This window comes from Rhipicephalus microplus, unplaced genomic scaffold, assembly GCF_043290135.1.
Source record: "Rhipicephalus microplus isolate Deutch F79 unplaced genomic scaffold, USDA_Rmic scaffold_21, whole genome shotgun sequence".
NCBI lineage: Eukaryota > Metazoa > Arthropoda > Arachnida > Ixodida > Ixodidae > Rhipicephalus > Rhipicephalus microplus.
In genome coordinates this window covers 8,935,976-8,956,847 of record NW_027464594.1, presented here as the reverse complement: position 1 = coordinate 8,956,847, position 20,872 = coordinate 8,935,976, and the positions used below count along the sequence as shown (strand labels likewise).

Below are 20,872 nucleotides of genomic sequence, written 5' to 3'. Positions count from 1 at the left end.
TGGCGGTGTAGGGACGCTTGTGTCTGTATCTAGCTGCATCCACGAGTACAGTGTCCATGCCTGCTGTTACCAAATTTCGTTTGTGTATCGCGTGCTCTGCTCTCTCGTCCTTTCTAATGCATGTGGGAGGCATGTTGTTGGGTATAGAATGGACCGTTGTCACGCAAGTGATGTGTCTTGGCATACCTAGTTTGACGCTGTGTTGGGTGTGATAGAGGGTAACCTAACCATAAGTTAATTACCGTACTTGTAGAGTATTTTCGGAATATTCCGACCAGCGTAGGGCAGTGTGGCGGTGTAGTGGGGTAAGTTGAGCATTGTGCTCATCGTTTATCACCAAACATTTAAAAGATACTCACGACATATCTGAGCTTTACACTCCTTCAAAGACCCTAACTAGAAGGATCTTATTTCGATTGCTTCCGGCAAAAGGTAAAGTAAGTCAGACCTTATAAGTTCGTAGGATTTTTTCTCATTGATGTTTTCTCGCCCTCTTTTTTATCCAGCTTGACTCCCCTTGTTGCAACGTTGCTTACACTGCCAGCTGTATACTTGCTGATTAGTCTCTCATCTTCCTTTTTCAACTTGGAATCAACGCTCTTCCCATACAAATACCAGAACGTTTTTTTCTCCTATCTTTAGTCTTTCATGCTTTTTTACTGCCCTTCTAAATTATTTCTAACCACTGACGTCGTCACATTCCAGCATTCTTATACGTATGTACGCAATAGAGTATAAATCAGCAGTAATCTGTCATTGTTGTACAGTGCTACATTCAGGTGTATGGTGAAACGCAGGGTAATAAAAAAGTTGTGTGGGGTAAAGTAGGGTAATTTTGAGCTTGGCGTAAAGGTATTTTGCCAAAATTTGTTGGCAACACGGGTGTAATACCCGGCACCTAGCGAACCATTATTTGCCTGTACGTTTAAATTGTGAATGGCGTTCGTGCAGCGCGATGCACCATGCCTCAATTAGCTCACACGGTGTACTATGTAGAGTTACCTGCAGTAAAGCGTCGTTGCTAGTGGTGTTGGAGAGTCTGATTGCTAGCTTGTATATATCCCTCATTAAACCGTCTAACTTGTACGAATGGATTGACTTTGAAAAGGCAAAATGTCACTTCAATCTGTCTGTCTGTATGCCGACAAGTCTGACAGATTGATAACACTGCCTCAATTTATATTACTCCCAGGCAGATGATTAAAAAAATCGCATTCGTTCTGGCAGAGTAGTATTTTTTTCCGGCCTCTCGCTTACGCGAAATAGTTTGTGACAGTGTTACTAATTTATCGAAATTGTGGGTATGGAGATTGACCTAAGTGTCTTGCCTTTTTTGTGTGCATCCGTCTATTATTATCGCCATTTCACATTGCATCCGTTTTTTTGACATTTAAATGTGGAACATCCACAGGGAAATAGCTATGCCAGGAAGGCCAACGGCATGGGAGGGTGCCAAAAAGGCGACCATGTGCTGAACGACACGTCAGTATCGGGACCTGATGGAAGACTGAGCTGGGTTATTGCAATCACGTGCTTTGTGATTAACTTTATAGCAGCCTTTTTTTACCGTTGCCCCGGATTGTTCTTCAACTCCGTGATGGACACCTTCGACGCTACCCGAGGCGATGCATCCGTTCCCATTTCTTTGTACGGAGGATTCTACAATATGGCTGGTAATATCATCAGTGTCTTTCTGAAGTGCCTTCTGACACTTCTTACGGCATTATCAATACACTTGTGTTGAACCTTTTGATGTGTTCATATACCGCTATCCAGTTTTCAACGCGCGCACCGTTTCTTAGTGTCGGAGCCATTGCGGCGTTGCAAAGTCTCAGACAGCTACATTTCGGCACCATGAGCAATGCTGGAGTGCATTCGCCACCAAACAAAGCTAGGTGTTAGCGCTATACAAATATACTAATGTAATAAATGCATTCAATTTGAATGTAAGCCCGAGTTTCTCAGAGGCTGCACGACAGGTAGATACGTCTTTGTTTCTTTCTGGAGAATCAGTATGAGCGGACCCAGCCGACTGCTATTTCCGTGAGACCAAGTGTGAGTAACATCGGCTGGGCTGAACTAATGTCAGTCAGTGTCCTTGTGAATGCGGCTGAGGGTAATTTGTTACGGTCTCGATCGTAATTGGGGGACCCTTAACCTTCGCCTTTGAGAGTTGAACGTGATAGCAAGAGAGAGAGAGAGAGAGAGAGAGAAATAATTAAAAGGAAGAGACAGGGAGGTTAACCTAGACGGACTGGTTTGCTACCCTGTACGGGGGTGGGAAAAAGGGTCGGTAAGAGGATAGCTATAGAGCGATATAAAATAAATTAGAAAAAAAACACATGCGCACACATTCAGAGAGTTCCGATCACAGTCGTTTGGACAGGCCGGTTGAACGCAGGAAGCGCATGAGTGCCTTCACAGCCTTCTTCTGCGACATAAAGTCCTGTCGGCAGCGCAGGAGTCTTTCTTCCGAAAGAGGCTGGTTGTAGCATATTCTGTTCCTAGTGCGTACTTCAAACACTTAGTAGTTGAATTTTTTTTTTCGAACTTGCTACGCACACACTACGTGGTCATAAAAGAATAGTACCGTGTGCGTTTTTTTTAACGAGTGACTGGCTCTAAAATATAAAAACATTATGATGATCCCATAATCTGACGCCCGATGACAATGCACGCTTGTACCATGCATTATTGCAGCAAAATTTTATGTTGTATTTTGAAGCGTATATCCAGAATGCGTGTGCTTCTAAAAAATACAAGTTGATTTCGCTCCACTTCCAAGCAGAAGAAGTTATTTTCACTGTATTCACAAGCAGAGACGTGGCTCTGTGCTAAAGCACATCACTCCTTAAAATTATTTTAGAGTAGTCGGGGCTTGTGCTTTCTAACCATAAAGGAACACATTCATTTGTTCTTACTACCTCGAGAAACGTTGATATGCTACGCTGATACGATATCATTATTTGCTGCTAAGTGCCTGATCCAATGAGGGTCTAACGAAAATTCTATTTTGAGCGTTCTCTGTAAAACATCTCAAAGGTATAGGCCTCATGTGTTTTAGCAGTGTTAGACAGTTGTATCAATTGTTTTGTAATGTTTTTGTGTAGTGTAATATATTTACCTCGTCATCCCATGTGTGAAGTTTCACCCAAAGTAACAAAAAAGGGCGTGGTTTTGTGGTAGTACTCCCAGTTTCCACGCAAACGACCTGGGTTCGATACCCAATCAGACCCATAATTTTTCATTTTATCTGCATATTTCTTGATTTTTGGTCACGCAAAGATGACAATTTTTCACTTACAACCAACGAGAAGAAAAAAGGTGGCTCTTGATGACGGCACGGCACATCTCTGGCAATCTGAGCCTAATAACATGAATCTATATTATTCCTAGAGCAGAAGGAAAATCTCTTCATATAATCTCGAAGTCCTATTGTCTTCATTTATCTATTTGTGCTTTCTTTTCAACAAACTCCTTATTTCATTAGCCCCCTAACCCACCGCCATTCGCGGCGGTGCTCATCAACCCTTGAAATCAAAGCCGTTGCTCTAAATTACCATTGGTTCCCTGTCGCACGCATTACATGGTTCACTTAGGCTCAGTTTTACTGCCTCCTGACCTCCCGAACATCGGCACCGCTGTGTTTGTTCTTAGCTATGCTGTTGTGCAGATACCTGCGAATGTTACGTCTATTGAATACAAAACATTTTTGTTCTGTTACGCGAGGGTAGTCGTCAGAGCTTGTCATCGATTTTTTTATGTTACCTTCCAAGTTTCATACCCCTACGCTAAAGCTACCAACACGAAATGATTGTACACTTTTGCTTCAAAGGCAGTGGCAAATCTGCTGTTATGATTTCGTGATGTCTAAGATGTGTACAGATCATGCTTCTTCCGCAAACTTCAATTTCAATAATATGTTGCCTTTCAGTCATTTTAGCTACTCTTGAACATAATAAAACTCCATGTGCTAATTACTAACTATTGTTCTGTAGACGTACTACTGACGTATACCATGATCGCTACTGTTTTTCATGTAGCGGCCTTGCCATTACATTGTAATCTTGAACCCAAAGCAAAAAAAAAAGACATGTGGCACAGGCTTTTGCTTGCCGACTGATTCGCATGAAACCGAATCCCGCAATGAGTAAGATCTGCCGAAATTTCGTACATTACCCCACTCCAGCCCTTACAGAAGTAAATACATCGACGTTCCAAACAGGACACCACTGCATCTTCTGAGATGCATACGAGTCGAAATAATGTTTTTCTTAATTTTCATTCTTGATTCCAGTAATACTTTGTTGCGTGAAATTAATGGCAGTGCAGTTTTTGAGTAATACTTTATCATTATGTGCTCAGTAGCTTTTTTTCTATCTTCCCATAATAGTTCCTTCAATACAAACAAAAGTCACGCAACAGAGTGTCTTGTCCACGCTTCGTTCACCTCGCGTTTTCTCTGTGCACTTTCAAACTCAGAATTGATCAAAACAATGCGCTGACAAATCGCGAAGGCAGCCGTTGGGGTTTACGGTGTGGCCAGTTAGAGACACATTAGTCCTTAAAGTTTTCGTTCGTATATATCTGTTGTCTTAGTATTATCTTCATCTCATTGTGTGTTGGTGTCCATTTGGACACTTCACCAATGCTAACTAACAAAATTGTTAGAACGTGCAAGTTTTGGGTCGGCCTTTCAACTTTTTATTGTAACTCTCTCTCGTCAGGCCTCGTTGCGGGTGCTCTCATCGGAAGCTTTGGAGTCCGCACAACACTCATCTTAAGCGGAGCTATGATGGCAATCGGATTCGGTGTGTCACTCTTCGCGACTTCCACGCTTTTTCTCGTCTTCACTGTTGGAGTGCTGGCTGGTAAGCCTCTTTGTATCTAAAGCATCTAGCGCTTTGTGCTAAGCGTACTTGTCTTTCTAGTGCAACTACGTCGTACAAGAAGAACATGTACCCTCCTGTTCTCTGTTCACTTCTGTCTATAACCGTATTTGTGCTCTCTTCCCCCGCGTTCCTTATTGTTCGCTGCTACAAGCGGGCGGCAAGCAGCATTCAATCCGGAACCACGGCAGAAGTCACCCGTTTGTTGCCGCACCAAATACGTGCACATTTTTTTTTTATTAAAACGTCTCACTTTTTAGCACCCACGTGAAAAAGATTTTAAGAGGGTTTGTTGGCTTACGAAAGTGATGTGATTTCAATTAGCTTTCGATATATGGCAATGCGCTAAAATTGGCAGAACAGTAAATGCTGGCTCATTGTGATTTTGCGGGACGGGAAAAAAGCCCGAACCAACTTGATGCCCAATCATTTGAAGCACCACGAAAACAGTAAACAAGTATTCAGTACACTATGTCAATCAAGTAATTACTTCCCATTGGAGGAGCGCAAAAGCCACAAATTTCGTTCATTTGGGTCTTCGTTGGCAACGAGAACATAGCTCAAGAATCCCGTATTAGAATCAGAAACGTGGCTTGAATCCCATTCATATTGCGTACAAACAACGTCATTATGACGATCCCATCTTTCTTAAAGCCCAAGGTTCATTTTTTTCACACATGTGCGGCACTTTGCGCGAAGAATGCTACAGGGGTCGTTCAAATTAATCCAGTTGCGTTGAAATATGACCGTATTAGCGATGGCTTGATGCCAATAAAAAGTGCACATTGCGTGCCGGAACCAAAACACTTCTGAAATATCCATTTTTTTGAATAAACAAATGACAAACTTACGCGCTGCAGATGAGTTCTGCGAAAAACCTTCAAAGTGGTGGAAGAGTTAAAAAAAGGAAGGCAACCACCCACCTAAATGCGAAATACAGCATTTTATACCACTAGAAGTGGGAAACAGCAATATCATGCAAATGTCATGAAACAGCACGAAACGATGTGAAATAGCAAAATACAGCGCTTTTGTACAGCTTTCCTAACTATTTCGCCACCTTGCGGGTTCACCGCAGACCTCATTCCCAATACTTGTGTCCATGTGCGTCGAGTTGTCAATGAATTCGCCCTCGCGTTGTCATTTGCTAGCTGCATGGTTAGCTCAATTCGCAGAGCGACCACCCCGGAGAGGCGTTATTTCTGAGCTGGAACACTGGGCCGGGAAGAATTCTTTTGCAAGAGGCTTTCGTTTCTGAAAAATCTGTACGGATTTCCTTGTGGCTTCGTGCTACCAATGGGTGGTTGTCTTCGCTCCAATTCTTAATTTATGAGCTTCTCTACATGTGCGTACATATTCAAAGCAATCGCAGAGATGAAGTGAAGGAACTAAGTCCTTCGGTCATGCACTGGCGACTAGCTCAATAAGAAAGATGCTGTTCTTACATACTGCTGCTTGGCACCATGCGATGCGCTCATTTTAGAGTAGGTCACGCTAACAAGTAGAGCGAACCTGAACTACGTCGATCTTCGCAGTCCGTTCACTGTTACTGTTAGTCGAAATCGCCCAGCACTTAATCGCTGATTTCAATACACCGAAAGACAATATAAGACGTGAACTGTGGCAAAGAGCTTCAAACATTAGGCGGGTATGTAGGTGAGACATTGCACCGTATGGCCGCGCACAGCAGGGTTGCACAAAGAACACGCACACATAGGGACGACACTGTCGCTTGTGTCGTCCCTCTGTGTGTGTGTTCTTTGTATAATCTGGTGTGCGCTGCCATACATTGTAATGAAAAAGAGCAACGTCTGTGCTCACAAGGAGCTCGAAACAACCTTTCGAATCGCGACGCTGTGGAATCATTCAAGCGTTTGGCAAGTGACAGCTAAACGTCATGAATGTTCTGTTGTTTAAATCGCAAAACGGAGGAGCAGAAGCAGGCGCAGCACAAAGATAACACTCTATTCATGTATCTTCAGCCGCACGGCCTATGTCCTCTGTCATCGCTAAGCCCACTGCACTGATTCTATCAGCCGCACATTGCAAAACAAAATTTTAAAGGCCCAAGCGCATGCACGCGATTCTCGAGCGACGGCGACAAACATGTTACGTCACGCTATCGCGACAAGTCGGCAACATTTTCTCATTAGACCGGTATAGTTTACCGTTAGCGTGAAAGCAGGAGCTAAAGAAATAGCGTTACTGTATCGCAAATGTTTGTTGCGGACAGCGCCTTGGAGTTCAGCGGGATAGCGTTTACGTGGTATACGTGCCCTGGCTGAAAGGGTGGCACCACCTCGTGGAGGGTGAATATGTTAGACAGTGAAAAGGACATGAAAAGGAGAATATTTGCCTGTGTCACCGCGTGAAGCCATGCAACAAGCTTTTTTGTAACAATAATTGTGAATGAATATGAACCACGACACAAAACGCGAAAATATTTATGTTGCTGATTTGTTTACATCGACACTCAAGTTGGGCCTAGAGACGTTTGAACTGGGAAGCTGTATAAAAAAATACGCTAACTTATCCGTGACACTTCCAAGATTGATGACCTTGAGAATCGTTCACGGCGCAACAATATTGTAATTTACGGACTGGAAGAGGAAGCCTTCGAAGGCGGTGGTTGTTTGGCAACTAAGATTGAGGCGTTTTTTTACTGAAAAGCTGCAGATTGAATGTCCTCAGATTGAACGTTGTCACAGACTCGGTAGACAGCAACTAGATCGTTCCCGTCCTGTTATACTTAAGCTTCTTGATTAACGGGATAAAATGACCATATTTAAGAACGTTGCAAAGCTTAAAGGAACTAAAATTTATATTAACGAAGACTTCTCTCCGCGAGTTCGCGCTCTGCGTAAAAAAATGCGGGACGCCGCGGCCCCTTTTCGTGATATAGGGTGTTCTACTAGTTTGAGGTTTGATTACATTCTAATAAACAAACTCGGTACTACTGGGATGAAACACTGAATTCCCTTGTCAAAGCACCTAGTCTTCCAAATAATTCCGATGCGATGCCCTTCCCGGCTGCATCCGGTTCGGAACTACGATCTTCTCCTGGTGAACCTTCCCCGGCAGCAGCGCCTGTTGTCTCCGGTTGACGTCGTCCCGGCAGGAATGAAAATTTCGTCCTTGTAAACTCAAACACTAGGAGTGTAATAAAGAAATTGCCTAGCCTTCTCTTCTTTGTCTCAGCGTATTCGCCTCACATCATCGGCATTACTGAAACGTGGCTACATGACGGTATCCTTGATTCCGAGTTCACTACCCCAGGGTACACAGCAGTTCGCACCGATAGACTCGTAGGGAAAGGGGGTGGTGTTGCTCTTCTTATCCGTTCGGACTTAAAATTTGCTGTGATTACAGGCCCAGCCGACGCCGAGTCTGGTGCAAGATTTGCCTCGAAAAATGTGCAATTGTCGTTTGCGTTTTCTATCGGCCTCCTGCCTCGAGTATTGAAACATTACAGATTCTTAATAACTTCATGTACGAGCGCAATTTTAGTGCGTCGAACTTCATTTGCATGGGTGATTTTAACGCCCCAGGTATCCACTGGCCTTCCCTTACGTGTGATGGTCGCGAAAGTAATATTTGCAAGGAACTTATAGACTTTACAGTATCTTTCGGCTTAACTCAAATTGTTCATGGTGCCACCAGGTTGAATGCTGTTCTCGATCTCGTATTTTTAAGCTCCGACCTTTCGGATAAAGGCTTTGACTATGAAATAATTGATGGCCTGTCTGACCATCAGGCTGTTCTCGTTTCCCTCGCATGCGTAATCAATAAACCGCGATATATTTTCACTTCGTTTCCTGACTTTGAACGTGCGGTAGACCTTTCTGTTTTAGACGCTTTGGCGGATGCGTACGATGACTTTGTGCTACTCAGCGCTTCAGGAGACATTGATACACTAACTACCACTTTTGAAAATCTAGTAAAATCATGCATTTCAGAGTTTATCCCTACTAAGACTAAAAAGAAAAACACTGATGTTCCCTGGATGACCCGCGATCTTTTGCACTTATCTCGTAAAGTCCGAAGACTTCGGCGCTGCAAATCATCGAGCAATCCAGAAAGCATTATCAGGTTTACTGAGGCCAAGAGGGAACTTTGAGAGCAGCAAAATATAGCTAAAGATTTCTTTTTTCGTGTTCAACTTCAAAGTTTACTATCCGACAATCCCCGCAAGTTCTGGCGCTCGGTCCTGCCTCGCGATGCTTCTTGTAATTCTTTCAAAATAAACGATAGAATCATTGATGATCCGGCGGAAATTTCGAACAATTTTAACTCGTTCTTTCAGTCTGTCTTTACAGTCGACAATCTGGTTGTTCCTTCTTTTTCCACCTTGAATCCAACGTCTCCAATCACTGATGTAGTGATCACTGAAGAGGGCGTATTAAAGCTCGTACTTAATTTGGACACTAAAAAGTGTAATGAACCCGATGGTATCCCCAACATGTTTCTCGTTCACTACTCCCTTTGGACCTCTGAATACCTTACAATAATTTTTAATAAATCCGTAAAATCTGGAACCGTTCCCAGATCTTGGAAAAAGGGCAAAATAGTACCTTTACATAAATCTGGTGACAAGCAAGTTTTCAGCAATTACAGGCCCATCTCTCTTACCCCTCATTCCTGCAAGCTATTAGAGCATATTATATACAAACATATTATTGCATTTCTCGAATCTAACAATTTGTTGTCTAGCTTCCAACATGGATTCAGACGAAGTTATAGTACTGTTACGCAACTAACCGAATTCGTGCACGACATTTCTAGTAATATGGACATTGGTAATCAGGTTGACGCACCATTCATCGACTTTTCGAAAGCGTTCGACACTGTACTTCACTCTAAATTACTATGCAAATTAAATGCCATATTAAACAACCCGCAATTAGTTACCTGGATTTCTAATTTTCTTTCTGAGCGCTCGCAATACGTTTGTTATAACTCAACTGACTCCGACATTGTTAGTGTTAATTCAGGCGTTCCACAAGGTTCTGTACTTGGCCCGTTACTGTTTCTACTGTACATAAACGATTTGCCTAATAACGTCACCTGTAAAATTCGTCTGTACGCGGATGATTGTGTTTTGTATGAACCCATCAACTCTCCTGAAGCCCATTATCGTCTCAATGACTGATTTACTAAATTTTGTGAATATTGTGCAACCTGGCAAATGAGTATAAATTTTAACAAATCTGTGCTTATGTCTTTCACGAATAGTAAGTCCCCTTCCTGCTTCACGTACTCGTTTAACGGATCCACCTTAAAAAAAGTAACAGAATACAAATATCTTGGTGTTGTTCTTTCTAGCAATTTATCTTGGTCTCAGCATATTAACTTTATCTGCACAAAATCTTTAAAAAAGTTAGGTTATTTAAGACGAACACTGTCCCAATCCCCCAAAAGCACTAAATTACTAATGTATAAAACACTGATTCGTCCTATACTTGACTACGCATGCCCCGTATGGAATCCACACAAGCAGGGTGAAATCGATAGAATTGAGGCCATTCAAAAAAAAGCTATCAGATTTATTTGTAACCGCTATGATCGCTACTTTTCACCTTCCCTTGCCCTGTCTTCTCTTGAACTAACCACATTACGCATGCGCCGTCTAAAGGACTCTATGAAACTGCTTTACTGTTTTATTAACTCGGTCTATCGCATGTCCCACAATACCTACATCTCATTTGCCTCGCTGTCCACAACTAGAAGTAATCACCACTTTAATATCATGCCTTACCAATGTCGAACTAACACATTCAAATTTAGTTTTTTTTTTCCTTTCACTGCCGAAATTTGGAATCAACTGTCCGGTGATATTCGCTCCCTTCCGCTGGAAAATTTTTTACTTGCCCTTGCTGATTTGCGTTAAGTGTTCTTTTGTTTTATTGCTCTGTTGATCTGTTTGTTTGTTATTGTAAATGCTCACTCCTTCCATAGCCCCAAATTGGGGGCAGCAGTATGTATAAATAAATAAATAAATAAATACTCGGTAATCAAAACTAACTTAAGGCAAGCGAAGCCAATTTAAGCAGTCGTTTGCTGTGAGCAAACCTTTCAACCTAGGTATGAACACTACGCCACAATCACTTCGAAGCAGGTGTCCGAAACCGCAGCCATTATTTACGTATACACTACTAAATCACGCTAACACGGCATCAATAAACCTGAAAAATAGCATGCGTATGGCGAGTGGAGCGGGTCACCTGCATTACTGCGCATGAGCACTTCCATCCCGCTAAGCCCGGTAAACTATAACTGTCTACGGTTGCTGGATTGAAAACTATAGTGCACGCACGCCCGTAAATTGCGAAAAGAAGTTTAAAAGTAGGTCGATGACAACATCAAAAATTTATGAATGTCTTGTGTGGCGTAACGCAGCCTCAAAAGCGTTTCACGACCCCTTTTTTTGTTATCTTTGCTTTAAACGTGACAGGGTGCCCCCAAGCGCACACTACGATGGCTATGATGCACATCGCTTTACGATTTTATATTGCAGCTAGCTACTACCGAAATCGAAACAAACTATCAATAACAAGATTTACGACACAATATGGCCGCTGTCTCACTCTCTGCGTAGGATGCGAATGTAAAGAAGCTGGTCGATACCTTGCGTTCTTTGAAGTTCGTGCTGATAAGAAACATCGAGAGCTAACTTCAGCCGAATCAAGAATCAGGACTGCAGTGATGTTGCTGGAAACAGTCACGCTATATTCCGGGCGATAGGTGATGTTTTCTAGTTTTCCAGAAACGTGTGCTGCGACAATCAATGGCGACAGATTGGCCTCTACGGCAGAAAGTCGCGTGCATGTGGTTGGGCCTTTACTGAGTGCCCATGTGCCACTCATCAGGGCTACCGGGTTATGACAATGACGTGCCCTTTCGCATCAACGCTGTTGCGCAACAATTTCAAGAATCACAAGCACGGACAGTTGTGAGCCTAGACGGCGTCATTTTTGTTTGTGAACACTGCAATTTTTAGTAATATCAGAATAAAAACACCCCTTTACTAAACAGAGGATGCACACACAGCGTGACTATCGCTCTCACCATAAGTTTCTGAAACACCTATAACAAAATAATGAAGATTTCCACAACAAGAATTATGATATTGTCACGGAGTCAAGACACTGACTAAGGTAGAGACGACTTGTCCAAATGAAAAGTGTTTATTTATTGGCCAAACTTGCGGTCACGTAAAAGAAAAGTCATATTACAGCAAGACACTGGCTCTGATAGCGGCGGGCAGAGCTTTGGCCGACGATCAACTGACAAGCGGCAAAACGTGTCGCCATTTATACACTTGTCATCGAACATTCTAGCGTTATCGCTAGCGGTGACGTAGTTCCCCAATAATCTGAAAGGTTCACGAAGTGGGCGTAATCAAACAAAACAGTCTACTACAGCCTTGAAGCTTCTCTAACACCAAAGTCGTGGTTTGCGCTGAACATAGTGCAACGGGGCGATAACAAAACTTGAGGAAATGAACTTGGCAATATACATTGTGTTTAGGAAAAGCAATGGAGCATAAATGGTTCATCGATGCTTGTTTCGTTCATTAAGGACAGCATTGTCAGAGACAAGCTGATTCTTGGTCTACTTACCTTTCACCACATTGCACTGAACGGTGCCTCGACGGCATTCCTTGTGCGCTCCACAAAGGCGTGCCAATCGTCTGAACGCGCTCGTTGCGCGCAGAAATTTTAGTTGAAGGAGTGCTTGTATGCTCGCGGATGTTCGCGATCTTTGTTCTTTTTCGCGGCTTGGAGAATGCACTCATCTACGCGAAGTGAATCATGAGGAGTGGGCAAAGCATTAGCATTGGGCAGTTAATCACCCGCCCACTCCAGCATGTGAAGGAGTGACAACGCGTGTGTACAGTATATACATTGTACTATTGGTCATAACTCGTAAGATGTGTTGACTTTTTCATTCCATTTCGCCGTCATCATCACTGCTTCATTTTCTGTTGAACGCAGAGTCAATGGTTCTTCGATGGTATCTAGCCTGAAAATGGGAAATACGGGGTTCGTGCACGTTTTCTTTATATTTAGTTATTCCTAGAGAGGTCAGTCTTCTAAGCACTACCATGCGCAAATGTTTTGTTTCTTTACTAGGCCGTACTTGTACGAAAACTTTCTTATCGGCTTTCACACTGTGTGCACACCAATGGCTGCTTTGTCAGGTATTTTTCTACGAAGACATCGCATGGTTTTGTGAACGTCTATCGGGACGTTGACCACTTTTGATGCCGTACTGCACGTTGCCATGTGTTAGGCTCCTCATGGTCAGAGCGGGAGCCCCGGAGTGATTATTTGCCTCTTCCCGAGCTTTCACTTCGGGGGTAGCTGGGGTAGCTTATTTTCTGCGTCGTCGTTCACTTTTTCGGGCGAGAGCACGTTCACGTTCTTTTTTATCTATGGCAGGAAGAAATATATGGTGATGATGATGATGCCTCCACTATGGCTCATAACCACCCAGGGTGATTGGCGAAGAATTGTTTATATGAACTTTCAGGCCTCTGGAGTAACAAATTATTCCGAGAAAAGGAGGAAAGAACGTTCCTAAAGAGAGAATAAGAGCAGTAGTTACTGATATGAAACGCGCTTCATCGTCATCAGCCACTACACAAAGTGCTCTTGGAAAAGGACCAAGCAAGCAAAGTGCAAACAACGCCTGACAGATGTTTACCGCGTACCTCGCAGCGCAATGACAAATGGCATAGTGCCGTAGTTGAAGATTTCCTACTTGAACAAAGTGACGGTGAGCGCATAGTGGAGCTGTGCCGTGATGTACATACGGTGGGCACGGAGCGGGTACCTTGCATGCGCAGTGCCGAACAACTAACAATGCACAAACCTATACTATAGAGTGCTTCACCACTAAAATGCACGTCAGGCGTAGTTGCTACAGAATCGGGCTTCTGTACAAGCGGCTAGAAGCTATAATGTGTCTTTAAGAACGTTTTTTTTTTCTTGTATATATATCTGATGTATATGTTAGCTGTGCTGACGTCACCCATTCGTTTACTTTCGCCTGTGCGTGTGTTCGTGTTTGTGTGTGTGTTTGTGTGTGTGTGCGTGTTGCCACTATTCTACCGTATAGCAGTCGATACAGCTCCACGTCACTAACGTTTGCACATGCGAAAAAATAGGCACCTTTCTGAAAACGCTGTTATATTTCAGCTTTAGTGACCACACGAATTCGTACATACGGATTACCTTTTCTGGTGGCGCCTTAAGGCTCTGCGGCACGGCGTCTGTTGGCCAGGTACTAAGCCATATATTTCGTAAGTTAGCAACAGCATTGCTTATGAGCGTCTTTAGTACTCCATCACTGTCGACCAGCAAATCGAATCCAGCGGGGCCGGTTGTCTAGTAATTCAAACTGTCATGCACTACTTCTAAGTGTATTACATGGTGTCTTGACCACTTCTCATGCAAGTAGGCTTGTAACCTTCATGTGAAATGTCAACGTTCTTCCTCTGCTGTGACATGCTGATGTCATCGCTTACCCCTGGTCAAATGACTTCTTTTTCTCTCTTCATGTGCTTCTTTTTGTTCTGTTCGAAGGTGCAGGCCACGGCATGGTCTTCAGCTGCTGCATCGTGGCCGTTAGCGCTTACTTTGACAAGCGCCGCGGAATCGCTCTGGGCCTGAACATGGCCGGTACACCAATGGCGTCCCTCTTGGTGCCCAAGCTGCTCGAGTGGCTGCTGGGAGAGTACGGACTGCGCGGCACGTTCCTCATACTGGGTGCCTGCATGGCGAACATATGTGTCTTTGGCATACTGCTGCGTAACCCTCCGTGGGAGAAGAGCATTTCTCAAGTTGCTGTCGTTCAAGCAGAAAGTGGGTACACTGAGGTAAGTGTAAATTTGAAGGCCTCGTTTTCTTGGTTGGAAACACTTTCCCTTCTTCAAAACGAAAGTGTCATTCTGACAGGCTTGCTGTCCTGAGTAGGTATGCGAGGTATTAAGAGTCAGCTGTCGCCTCACGATACGACCACGTACTACGTGACGCCAAAACAGGCAAAATCACTGTTCAACACTCTCCACCATGGCTACAGGTGGTGCTAACTTAAGCTGCCACATTTAAATTCACAGATATACCCTATTAATCAACCAAAAAAACAAGCACGACCTCGATCATGCTACTCAACAATCGACCGCACCCATACTATTTGATAGAGAAATGCTCAGAATACAACCAACCACCATACACAGCCTTCACAGATTACAAGAAAGCATTTGATTCAGTGGAGATATTAGGGGTTATGCAGACACTGAGGAATCAGGGTATCAAAGAAGCATATATAAACATCCTGGAAAAACTCTAAAGGATTAACTGCCACTACAGTGCAGCATAAGAAAGCTGTAGAATACCAATAAAGAAGGTTGTAAGGCGGGGGATGCACTCTCCCCAATGCTATTCACCACGAGCTTACCGGAGGTTTTAAGAGGCCTAGAATGGGAAAAATTGGGGATAAAAGGTAATGAACGGTACCTTAGTAACCTGCGCTTCGCCGATGGCCTTGCATTGCTGAGTAACTCAGGGGATGGATAGCAATTCATGATTCCTGAATTAGACAAGGAGAGCAGAAACGTTTGACTTAAAATTAGTCTGCAGAAAACGAAAGTAACATACAGCAACCTTGGAAGGCAACAGCGCTTCCAGATAGCTAGCAGTGTACTTGAAGCTTTAAAATAGTAAGTCTACCAAGGACAAGTAGTGACCATGGAGTAGAGCCATGAGATTAAAGTAAGTTTGAAGAATGAGAATGGGGTGGAGCACAATCAGCAATCATTCTCAAATCATAAATGGTAGTCTACCATTCATACATCAAGGGGAAAGTATATAGCAGCTGCATCTTGCTGGTACTTACCTTCGGAGCATAAATCTGGACGCTTACAAGATGGTTCAGCTTAAATGGAGGACAACGCAGCAAGCGATAAAAAAGAAATAGATAGGTAGAACCTTAAGAGACAAGAAGAGGGCAGAGTGGGTCAGGGAACAAACCGGGGTCAGGGAAATCATAGTGGAAATCAAGAAGAAGAAATGGGCATGGGCTGGGAACGTAGCGCGTAGGCAGCATACCGCTGGCCATTAAGGTTAACTCACTGGATTCCTAGAGAAGGCAAGCAGGTGAGGGGGAAACAAAGTTTGGTGAGCAGATGAGATTAGGAAGTTTGCAGGTATAAAGTGGCAGCAGCCAGCACAGGCTGAGTTGACTGGCGGAACATGGGAGAGGCCTTTGTCTTGCAGTGGGTGTAGTCATGATGATGATGATGATGATGATGATGATGATGATGATATATCGCCACCATAGCTCAGTGGTGGAGCGTTGGACGCGTTATTTGGAGGCCACAGGTTCAGATCCGGTCCGTGGCAAGTCATCTTTTCGCCCAATTTTCTTTCATGGGGATTACTTTGCAATTACTTTCATAACAGCCGCTGTACTTTTCCTGGCTATATTATCGGTAAGTTCCTAATACTACTTTTAGGTAATAATTTTGAGGCTTTACAGGCCAATGTCACATGCCGTAATGCAAAATTCCTCAAATTCCGACCGCTCGGAGTGCTTCAACGTGTATACCTAAACCTAAGCGCACGGATGCTATAGCATTGCCGTCTTAACCTACAATGCGATCGCCATGGTTAATCTCAAATCCCCGGCATAGCGTTCTGTAGCCGAGTACAGTAACCACTGTGCCACCGCGCCGTCGGCTCCAGTGAGGCAAACAGTACGAAATACCAAGCGTGAAGGACCGAAATAGTCACATCGCCTATAAGACACTGCTTTTAGTTCGCAACCATCTCTTTTGCCTAATTTACAGTGGTATACTTGCGAAGTGTCTTTTTTTCATGATGTTGCAGACAATTTACATCAAGATTGGTAATATATGCTACCTACATCATATAGGTACTCGTGTTTCACCAACTCTAGCAAACATTACCTTCAACGCCTTGACCCTAATGCATCTCAAGCACATTTTCTTATACTAGGTAAAGTTATGAGAAGAAAAAAAATTGTGAATAGCAGTGCCTAATTTTTTCATACACTTTCGGAAACTCACTTTTTGCTGAGAAGTGTAAATATCTAAATTCAAGAATTTTGAACACTTGATCCATAGAATAAATAGGCAAGGCCTACAAAGCAAAAGTGCTTGAATCTATATATTGTAAAGATTCCCTTTACGAATGACTATCGAAACTCTACGAACGTGTTCGGGGGCAGCTTTCCTTCAAACGTGTTTTTACGTTTTTACTGTACATCGATCACGAGAGACGCAGGGACTAGAGTCAATGTTCTGAGGCATGTCTTTGGCGTAAATTGAGTGTGAAATATGACGACAGTGCGGTTATTATTATAATCTTCATCTGCAGTTCGCAGAAGTGTGCTTTCGCAAGCAGCTTTCTGGTATGCCCGTTGAGCTAACAGTATCGCTAGTGCGCAAGCACTGGCTTTGGTATGTATTCGCATAAACATGATTGTGTAATGAAGTTTTGAATACATCTTTTGGAGAAAATAGCAACGTAAGATTTCCATTTGAAAGATGCTGTCACAGACCCTATGACACGAGGAAAAGGCAGCTTGGTTAGGCGCCAAATTTTGATCTTGGTGGGCTCCCGAAAATCTGTAAATATACAACATCAAAAAAGAAGTGCGCCATTTTTCATCTTTTCGACGCACCACATAACGCCATCAAGTGATTGCCGTGACGTAATTTAAGTATAAACTGTCGATTGGTCTACGTGCAGAATTGTCAGTCATGAATCTTCTCCTGCCTTGCTTTGCCATGTATTCGCCCTACCGTTTTGCCTCGTCTCTAATGATTTAGCTTTGTCTTGTTCACTTCCCACGGCCCAGAGACAAAAGCGTGTGGCCGACTAGCACTAAATCCTCACATGCTCAACGCATACTGCTTACATTTCATACGCGGTTCAAGATGATGTCGATTTTAAGAAGCGTAAAAAAGGTGAGAAAGAAGCCAGACTCTCGTCTTCTAACTCGGAGTCGATTATGCGACGTTACAGAAATTCGCCAATTTGCATTTTTTGACCTTCATACATATTGCCACTCTTTGTGTCAGGTGCTACATCCCTCAGAGTCCCATTCCTTCTGATAAACGAAAACTGAGAGCTATTCAGCAGTAAAAAATAATGCCAGGTTCCTTTACAAAATCAAGGCGATTGAAAGGCGAAAGTGCATATTATTACTTTTTAAAGATGCACAAAAGTTACTACTCCATAATTGCAAAAAAGTGCTTCTTACAGTTCTTTGTTTATTTAATAAAATATTTGGTTACTTTATAATTAGTTACTTATATATTTATTTATTTATTATTTATTTTACCCTCAGGGTACAGAGTAGATTTGGAACGGGTACGGGCAATGCACAACATATAAAAACAACAAATACAAAGCACGAATCATACAAATATAGCAACTGAATGAGGCACAAGAATGAATACAACATCATAAAACGTAATAACAACTATAGAATCAACAATATTTTTATTTTTGTAAATCATGAAGGCAACAACCAATACAAAGTAATTGTTAAGTAAAATATAAGAGGCAATAATTAGGTAATGATGACTTCGAGGATATGCTTCAAATTAGTGGAGTCAGTGATGCTTGTTACAGATGTAGGCAGGGAATTCCAATCATTGGAAGTTCTTGGGAGGTATTATTGGAAAAATCTTATTGTGTGTCAATGGAGCACTTAAACGTTTTGTTGGTGATTAAACGGTGAGAAATGAAGGAGATTCAACGAAAGCGTTTAATGCCCAATCTCGGGTTCCTCCACGTCTCCGCATGACAGAACACTTGGGATGGCGTCAAGTTTAAGTATCGGACAACGCCTATGCGATGACAGATGGAGTTCAACACTGCGTACACTGAAGCGTGCAGACGAAGGCTCCATTCGGAGGAACCTCTGTGTAGGTTCTCGTAATGAGTTTCTGCCTCGCAATCAGCAGGCCTAGTCACGTTAAGGGAGCCGTTTAATTTATTCGACCAACAAGGTGAAGACGAAGTGAACGCGCAGCTCACGCGCCCCGCGCTACGTTATTAACGTGCCAGCGTTAAACTACTAGTTTCACTTGAAGCTCTAGGGTCATGACTAACATATCAACGTTGTCCGTGACTAAAAATTTGATATGTATGTAAAAAAATTTTAAAATCATCTTAACATTTTTGGTACAACCCAGGGCTTCTATGCGGCCAGCAGCGACTCGGCCATTTACGTGATAGAAATTACAACGAAAAAAACTTGGACCATCTCCCAGAAGGCAGTCCTGATGGGATGCGAAGCAGCAACGTTGTGCACGGTTGGCGCCATGGGTTGAACGGCGCTAACGCGCGAGCTGCTGTGTGCGCCGGAAGATTCGTTTGAAGCGGTGGCTGGCGTAGGTCTCGTATAGGTGATACATACAGGCACGTTTCAACGTGTACTTTAGGAGCGCGTCAGGTTTATTGCACGTGAATCGACGAGTCGGTGGTGTTGTGAGTGGTGGATGCAGCAGGTGTTGCAGGCGAACTGACTAGGCGGCAGCTGCGGGCGCTGCGGCGAGCGCGTGGCAGGCGAGGGAGAATGACTTCAGCGCAAAACAGCGGCGTCACCCTGCGGTGCGCGGCACGTACGGCGGGCAAGAACAACACGATACATTTGAGGTCCTGCACCAGGTAGTAAAAGCAGAGCAGTCCTTCGGGATTATTGCTCTGGTTCGCGTACACAAGCGAAAAAGCACTACGGAGGGACAGCGTTACACAGGCTAGTCAAAGAGCGGCTTCGCATATAAAAAAACGCTGTACGAATGTTACGCGATGCGAGGAGTGTCATTACCACATATACGATAGCGTGGCCAAGGCGTAGAATCACACCAGGCGTCAAAACATGCGAATTGCACGACGAGTTATTGCTTTCAAGGCCCAATAATTACAATGCACACAGGCAAAAATGTTTATTCTTATCAATAACAGCAACGAGAACACATAAAGCAGCACGTGTTGTTTGCGAAGCTGCGTTGGTACCTCGCCTACTGTCATAAGGAATAACTACGTCTATGCTGAATTACTCTACTTATAGTTGGCATTTTAATATAGTTTCAATTCCCCCATTTAGACGCGCAGGAACGTTGCTTTCCTAGTGGTATCGTTTCGGTATTCACCTAGAAGTGATACTGGACAAGTGATTGAGAAAGCGATGCAAACGGATCCTATTCCGCTATCGCGTTCTATTCTTGAAAGTGACGCTTAAGCACCCTCCAAGTTTTAGGGTCGAAGCTCCTTAGAGTGTGGGTCGTTTGCTTCTTCGTTTGACTGTAGTATGCATGTAGCCATCTCTTGCTTAAGAATTGCTCACTACAGGTTTTCCCGCTCAATTTAATCCAAGCGCCAGCCAAATTAATCTAGGCGCCAGTCAATTTAATCCAGCCGCCACTGAAATTAATCCAGGTGCCATTCATTTTAATCCAAGTGCCACTGAAATTAATCCAACCGCCAGCCGATTTAATCCGGACGCCAGCGAATTTAATCCTGATGACATTGTGACTTCAAAACGACCCAGAATTTTCGGGAATGCGTGGAGTGAATAGCTTTGGAGTGAATTTAACAGGGAAAAACCATGAATGAGTCACTCGTGACACAATGTGACTCGCGCGACATTATCTCGCCTATCACCCGCGTAAGCACTATTCACACCTTCGACATGCATATCAAAGGAAAAGCCGTCCACACAGTAATAACTTGATAATTATTAACCAGGCCAATGATCTCATCACGAGTGACTTAGGTGACGTCCTCACGCATATCACCCACGCATGACCTGTCTTAACCTCCCGTCATGCATATCAAATGAAACGTCTTTGAAAGGGCAGGATCTTGATACCTAAAACTCGGCCAAGCCACCCGATCACCAGTGACTCAGAGGACGTCATCACCCATATCACCCGCACACGTAAT

At 43.4% G+C, this 20,872-nt stretch overlaps 1 protein-coding gene across 3 annotated transcripts in view; it reads left to right on the top strand.

The window, feature by feature from the left end:
* Positions 1 to 20,872, top strand: part of LOC119170334 (uncharacterized) — a 55,067-nt gene that overhangs the window by 5,409 nt on the left and 28,786 nt on the right. Inside the window, exons 2-4 of one of the 3 annotated variants that reach the window (XM_037421476.2) lie at positions 1,412 to 1,673; positions 4,728 to 4,871; positions 14,477 to 14,769. In XM_037421476.2, coding sequence (XP_037277373.2) covers positions 1,412 to 1,673; positions 4,728 to 4,871; positions 14,477 to 14,769 — 699 coding nt within the window. The remainder of the gene's footprint in view (positions 1 to 1,411; positions 1,674 to 4,727; positions 4,872 to 14,476; positions 14,770 to 20,872) is intronic. The other 2 variants (XM_075883793.1, XM_075883794.1) reach the window with 2 other exon arrangements.